This window comes from Nilaparvata lugens, chromosome 7 (assembly GCF_014356525.2).
Source record: "Nilaparvata lugens isolate BPH chromosome 7, ASM1435652v1, whole genome shotgun sequence".
NCBI classification, from domain to species: Eukaryota; Metazoa; Arthropoda; class Insecta; order Hemiptera; family Delphacidae; genus Nilaparvata; species Nilaparvata lugens.
Genome location: NC_052510.1, coordinates 363548 through 371429, shown reverse-complemented (window position 1 = coordinate 371429; position 7882 = coordinate 363548). Strand labels below are relative to the sequence as shown.

Sequence of the window (7882 nt, the reverse complement as noted above, 5' to 3'; positions counted from 1 at the left end):
AACTAAAGTGAATACAAGCTACCAAAAAACCAAAGAGCCATTAGCAAAAGAAAAGTATTGTACCTGATGTATAGAAAATTATTTATATTAAGACCTAAGAAATACTATAAGATATAAGCCCGGAAGTTTTGTAAATTGAAATTATTGTCTGAAAGGAATCGATTGTGAGAATCATGAAATGTGTGTAGTCAGGTTGGCGACCCTGCGAGCGGCGATTTCAAAAATTACTATGTTTAAGTGTTGTCAGGAGGAGTGCGTTTAGAAGTTTATATTTATGATATTTTATGTGTGTTGAGGAGGAGAATTTGTTATTGTATTTGAAAATATAGTGTCAGAGTTTTCAGGTCCACTATCATTAAGAAATTATTTTCATAGATACCATAAATAAAATAACCCTATTCTGAGCTGAAAATTAGATTGATATGAATGCTTAAAAATGTATCTTTCATATTAAAAAACCAGTTTGGTTTCTTAAATTATGACATAATTCAGTTTATATCAAAATTGAATTTGAATTGAATTGAATTGAATTTGAATTTGAATTGAATTTATTCATTGCCAAAAAAACAAATTACAAATACAAAATTCTTATGCAGACTGAAGCAACAAAGTGCAAAAAACAATATATACAAAATTTGACACAATACAACTTTTAATATTAACAAATAAAAATACATGTAAGCCTATCTTGGCCTAATAATAGCACCTTATTAACTTTTTTTGGCACTGCCGGCAGAAGTACAACTTGAGCGCCAGCAGTGAGTTCTATTTTACAAGGAAAGCATTTTCTATTTTCAGCAATTACAGCAATAGATCCAATACAAAAAACAAAAGAATAGAAAAAAAATTTATAAATGAATAGCTTAAAATGAAAGGATAAAATAAAAGAGATAATTTTTATTTATAGACAAAAAAGAGTTTTGTAAGGCTTTAAAATTTTAGACAATTTAATTTGAGTTTAAAGATGGAAAGATTAAATAAATAAAGATGAATTCACTCATGACATAGAAAAAAGTTAACGTGAGATACTAAGCTTTCGAAATTAATCTTAAAAAGGCAAATTGAATAAATAAATGAATGAACTAAAGATGAGAATACATTTTTAGGACAATAAGCATTCAATCACAACAAAGAGATAAAAGCACTTGGCTTTCGATGCATCAAAAATAGAGCAACATATACTAGGACAAATATTACCATCATAATATTAGAAAATAGAAAAAACTATCCTAAAACGTAATAATTATCAACCTAATAGGAACATCTTCATTATCATCCAGGAAAACAACAGCTTTTCATCAGCAGAGATGAAAATAAATATTTCTCTTGATCCACTCATCAATTTCTATATGAAGCTTTTTTGTAAGTTTGCTAGTTATAAAATGATTTGGGACTCTATTGGCATAAAATTCTACATAGAAAGAGAACTGATGTTTATTTATTGTTAATCTGTTAAATGATGTATTGAATAAATTGTTTACTGAAGGGCGAATGTTATAGGGATTGGTATTTAGGGTTAATAATTCTCTATTTCTATTTATGTGAATTATGATGTTTTTCACAAAAACCTGTCTCAGTGTATGAACTCCAAATTCTATGAAGAGACATTTACTAGGGTAAAGTCTAGGTTTCCCAAGGGCTGCCCTGATTATATGTTTTTGTAAAACGAAAATTTTATTGAAATGGGAGTCAAAAGTACCACCCCAAACCTCTATGCAATACTGAAACAAAGAATGAGCATAGGCATGATAGATGGTTCTATTATGTTCACATCATTCAATAAATTTATTTTGTAGAAAACCGATATCAGATATTTCAATTTGGAAATCAAATACTCTAGATGAGAATTCCACTTCAAGTGGCAATCAACCATTACTCCTAAATATTTTATAGAATTTATTTTTTCTATTTTTTGACACAAACAATTTGTCTCACCTATAGGGGTATTGATTCTGTGGTCGTGCATTCTAATACAGAGATCAGGAGGTGGCTCGCCGATCGAAGTTGGGGAGAAAGCAATAAATTTAGTTTTAAGCAAGTTTAATGTAAGAGTGTGATTATCAAACCATGCCTTGGCCAGAGCTAAACCTTTATTTGCAAAAATCTATTGAGTTATTACACAAAATGGTGGTTGGAATGAATATTATTGTTTGATTTCTTGCACGAAAATATCCACTGTTTTTTCCTCATTTTACTAAATTTGAGTTGTTATTTGTTCTGAAATAAAATTCTATTGGAAAAATTCTAACATTGCATTCAGTTTCATCAAAGCTTGTCTATCGCCATACCATTGTATAATTGTTATTTTTTATATAATTATATTCGTCAACAAAATATCTGGGGAACCGAACTTGGCTCGAAAGTAGGTATATAGCCCAGTCAATAAAAGTTTGTTTATTCGACAGAGGCTGGCTCAAACAGCACTCTGATTTGTTGACTGTATCAATAATTACATCAAGAACTTTTGGGTTGTCTGGCGTCGGGTAGCAAGTTGAACAATTAAAATGGCTAAGTGCACAATAACATAGGCCTACCTTCATGTCCAAATCCTCCTTGCTTCCAGGATCCCGGGTCCAGATCACGGTACAAGACAAGCCGACACTTGTAATAAATCACCATAAATAATCAATAGATCACTTTGCAAAAATCGACATTACGAGAAGTGAGCTGTTCGATTGGCTGTCAATCGGCAACTGGCAATTATGCTCTGCGCATCACCGTTCAATTGCCCCCTCTACCACTCAACGCCAGACAACAGAGCAACATAGATTTAACGTCCGAACATTCTGCCCACCTTGGAAGAACTTCCAATAACAAAAAAAAAACAAAAACCACCAATAACGAACCCTACTAGGGAAACTAGGAAGAAAAAGGAGAATATCTCCACTCCTCAGGGGCCCTTGAGGAGACTTATAAAAAAAGGAGTAGGAGGCCCATGGAAAGGAGAGGATGGGACGGGAAATAATGACTATATACAACCACTATAGATAAAAACAAGAAACAAAGCAACTTGGGAACCTTTCCCACAGTAAAATAAGAAACAAAAAAAAACTAACCACAAAACTTATTGAAGTTCCCTTCAATAAGGCCTAATCTTCATCAATAGGGAGGAGACATACCCTATTGACAGCCCTAGTGAGACTTCCCTTTGCAGTCTGTACCTCCACCACTCTCACAACTCCATCCTGTCCAGGGAATATCTTCGTTATTTGGCCAAGCCTCCATTGTAGAGGGGGTAGGTTACTTTCCTTTAAGAGAACCATACTTCCAATATTAACATTACTATGTTTTCTGTACCATTTTGTTCGGGTTTGCAAGCTAGATACATACTCCAATTGCCAACGTTTCCAGAATGAGGATACAATCCTTTTGAGTAAACTCCATCGATTTCTCAAGTTCACCGGAATTGATTCCTCTGAGTCTTTACTCTGTGTTGCTAGAGTAATTTTTCTTGTTTCCAATTCAATCTGTTTGGAATTTTCATCATCATTACCGTGAGGTGGTGTGGCCAGCACTCCAGTGGTTTGTCCAACCAATCAGAACCATTCTACCACGGAGAATTACCACTTAATTCATTGAGCAATAGTCCTCGACTAGCACAATCAGCTGGATTACATTCGGTTGACACATATCTGAATTGCTCTGTAGACAGGTGTTCCTGTACTTGACTTACACGATTTGCCACAAACCTAGCTCAACGATGAGGTGAAGACCGAATCCAACTCACTGCCACAGTTGAATAAGTCCAAGCTGCAATATAATCTATGTTTATAATTTTTGCAAGCACTTCTTGAACTTGAAACCACACAAAGCTCCCATTTCTTCACTACCTCCACGGATGCTATATCATCCCAGTCACATCTCGATTGCCATAGATATTGAATTATACTCTTGAAGGTAAGCATGAAAGGTGTCAAATATCCTAATGGATCAAAAATTTGTGCTAAAGTTGATAAAACATTTCGTTTTGTAGCTAGACTGGATGGAACCTTCACCTGTAGAAGAGGTAGTAACCAATTGGATTCGATTGAAAGCCACGACCTAATTATATAATTATATCAAATCTCATGCTTTACGACTGATGCCAAGCAGGAGGCTAATCGTTATTAAATATAAAGAATAACGTGACATAAAAACATGCCGTACCAACGTGGGACTGATGATGAGAGCCGAGCTCATTGAATAATTATTTGAAATTAAGTCAATAATCATATTGAAAATTATAGATAACTTATACGAGTATTGAGGAAAACGGGCGAAGTAAAATTTGTATTACGTTTTGGGGAACCAAATAGCTTTAAATAAAAAGAAATTATATGTTTTAAAGAAAATTTTATATCATTATTACTGTAAAAAAATATTTTATAGAGAGAGCTATTATATTTTATGGGCCTAAACTGCTAGTCAGAAATCAATGAATAGTATTATTATATTATAAGAGCTTAAGTAATAAATAGGTTACCTGGCTTGTAATGTCATAGGCCTATCCTCATTTGTGTCCTTATTAATGCCTTGTTGGCCAAAACTTTCACTTTTTTAACAAACACTTGACACTTAATCCATTTTTAAAATATGAGTCTCTTTTCGTCCACAAAAGTAAGGTAGCAGACACACTGCAGACGGCGATAGTAGCGGAGATCGACGCTGAGGGGGGCGCGATGGAGTCCAACGCCCAGATCTCTTCAATCACCGCCAAGAATCCTGTGAACAGTAATAACCGTTAAATGTCTCCCAAGAAGCAATAAGAAGGGTTATAGTAGAGGGGATGATCAAGTCATTTTCTAATAGTTTAGAAAAAACAATGACCATGGTAATGAAGGACTTGAAGGCGGAAATGAAGGAAATGCGGGAATCATTGAAGGATACATCGGTAAGAACGGGTAAGGAAACTGCGGACACAATACCAGCATCTACCGCTGAAAATCAAGAACTAATTACAACCGATTTAACAGCAAAAATAGATACTGTCACTTGTGAGTTAAACGAAAGAATAGATAACCTACCAGCACAAAACACTTCGCAAATTCATGAAATAGCTCACCCAAATTCTGATATAAATCAAAACATAGTACAACTTAATTCATTGGAGACAGCCGTTGGAGAACAGCAATTATTTTCATCTGAATTAAATGCCGAAGTAGTAGATAATGAAACAGAAGCTTCTAGTCATTGAAACAGGCCCAAGAGAAGTTAGTACAACTGGAAAATCAATACATCAATTTCCGCACGAGAATATAGAGCCTATTCCCATAGCAACGTTTGATTCACTACACAGTTTCAATGAATTAGGCCGTTTTGACAATACAGACCGCTATCTCCAACCTAAAGAATTTATAGATCAGATAAAATTAGTTCAATCATTAACACCACCTCTTGGAATTTTGGCGTCTTCGTTTGACTAATTTATTGATTGGCGAACCCCTGATGTTCTTTCGGAGTAGAGCCCATGAATTTACATCATTGGATGAGTTTGTAGCTGTCTTCCTGGAACAGTATTGGAGCAGAAGTAAACAGTTGGACGTGCTAGCGGACATTATATCATGCGATTTCAACCCTAACTTAGACGGTGCATGTACCACTTTCGTCACTGCCCTACAGTTTAAAAATTCTCAATTGAGCGAGCCCATTAATGAATCGGCATTAGCAAGTATTATTTTAAAGAAGCTACCGTATCAAGTTAGAATGGCACTCGCCACACAACCCATTACTGATTGCAAGCAGCTGATAAATCATTTATATGGCATACAGTCTGTGATGGCCATATCAAACCACCGTTCAGACCAGAGATACACACCAAATCAACATAACTCAAAATATTATCAGTATAACAGCCAAAATTATGAACCGGTATCATATGATTGCTACCGATCTGCTCCTCAATTTGAACGCCGCTATGAGCACAGGCAAAATGGTAACTGGAATAATGAAAAATTTCAAAATCGCACAACCAACCACTATGCCCAGCAGAGCAATCGTAAGAATCACTATGATGGCCGTGATCGATTAAACTCACATAATAATCACACACAAAACAATTACAACAGAAATTATAAACCGCCACCTCAACAAGTAAGCACAAATTATACATTAGCACATGCAATAGGATTGAATCAACAAAAAACCCGGAACCCAACACCCAACGACCTGCCACCAGATATACAGAAAACTACAGCTAATAAACCAGGACTATATGATACCCCCGATATAACACCTACAAGCTCCAATGAAACAAACAAAGAAAATCAAGATATTTCAACATCATACACCACCTTTAGAAATGATTTGCCGAAAATAGTATTAGAAGAACTGAAGCCAATACAAGACAGCCTACCACAAAAAACCGCCGCCAAACATGCAATTAAAGCCAGCCGCAAGCATCAGCCTCTATTAAGTTTCCTGTTCCCTACCGAAGATCTCTCACCGCCGGAGAACACCAACAGCCACCAGGATCATGCTATAATCAAGGAGTTAGTGGATACAGAACAAATTAAAAATGTACAGATCCGTGCACTGAACCTACAACCGCCTATCAATGGACACCACCGAAGCAGACAGAGGACCCCAAGATAGAGGATCAAGAGGATGACACCAGGGAGGACGGCATCCAGGACAAGAGGAGCGACCACCGCAAGGCCCGGAGACGGAAGCGCCCGAGGACACCCGACCGGTATCAGGACGGAATTGATTCCTCTGAGTCTTTACTCTGTGTTGCTAGAGTAATTTTTCTTGTTTCCAATTCAATCTGTTTGGAATTTTCATCATCATTACCGTGAGGTTGGTGTGGCCAGCACTCCAGTGGTTTGTCCAACCAATCAGAACCATTCTACCACGGAGAATTACCACTTAATTCATTGAGCAATAGTCCTCGACTAGCACAATCAGCTGGATTACATTCGGTTGACACATATCTGAATTGCTCTGTAGACAGGTGTTCCTGTACTTGACTTACACGATTTGCCACAAACCTAGCTCAACGATGAGGTGAAGACCGAATCCAACTCACTGCCACAGTTGAATAAGTCCAAGCTGCAATATAATCTATGTTTATAATTTTTGCAAGCACTTCTTGAACTTGAAACCACACAAAGCTCCCATTTCTTCACTACCTCCACGGATGCTATATCATCCCAGTCACATCTCGATTGCCATAGATATTGAATTATACTCTTGAAGGTAAGCATGAAAGGTGTCAAATATCCTAATGGATCAAAAATTTGTGCTAAAGTTGATAAAACATTTCGTTTTGTAGCTAGACTGGATGGAACCTTCACCCTGTAGAAGAGGTAGTAACCAATTGGATTCGATTGAAAGCCAAGAATTTTAATGGTTTTATCAGACTCCAAAGTGAAATCTCCTGCATCAATAGCGCAATGCTCTGGAGGGAGATTTGATAGAATGGTAGAATGATTGCTGGCCCACTTTAGCAATTCAAATTTCCCTTTGCTTAACAATTCAGTAAGCTGCAGTTGCTTGGTTGCTTCCATTGATGAGACTGATGTAACTATATCATCCATGTAAGTAGAAAACCGTAAGGCTTCAGAAGCCGCAGGGAACATTTTTTCTTCATCTTCAATAAACTGATGCATAGTACAAATGGCAAGAAATGGTGATGATGATACACCATACGACATGGGTGTTAGAGTATACTCTTTGATTTCTTCTCCCCTTTCGGATTTTATCCATTTTATTTCAACATTATCCTGTCTATCATCATCTAACTCTTCCAAATTTCGTTTCTCCCTTTCAAAAACATTTTCTCCAATTTCCTTTTCTGGTATGGGTCTTCCCATTGGTTTGATTTCATGTGGACTATGAATCACTTTTAACTCTTTCCCTAAATTACCGTTGATCAGTAAATAACTGTTGAAGGCTATACCTTGTT

The 7882-nt window shown here is 36.3% G+C and overlaps 1 protein-coding gene across 1 annotated transcript; it reads right to left on the bottom strand.

Moving 5' to 3' along the window:
• Positions 1–3564: 3564 nt before the first annotated feature.
• Positions 3565–7628, bottom strand: LOC120352514. Its single transcript, XM_039433395.1, has 2 exons — positions 7272–7628; positions 3565–3995 (listed from the first exon to the last, which is right to left on the bottom strand). The coding sequence occupies exons 1-2, from the start codon at positions 7584–7586 to the stop codon at positions 3690–3692; spliced, it is 621 nt and encodes a 206-aa protein (XP_039289329.1). The 5' UTR covers positions 7587–7628; the 3' UTR covers positions 3565–3689.
• Positions 7629–7882: the final 254 nt, after the last annotated feature.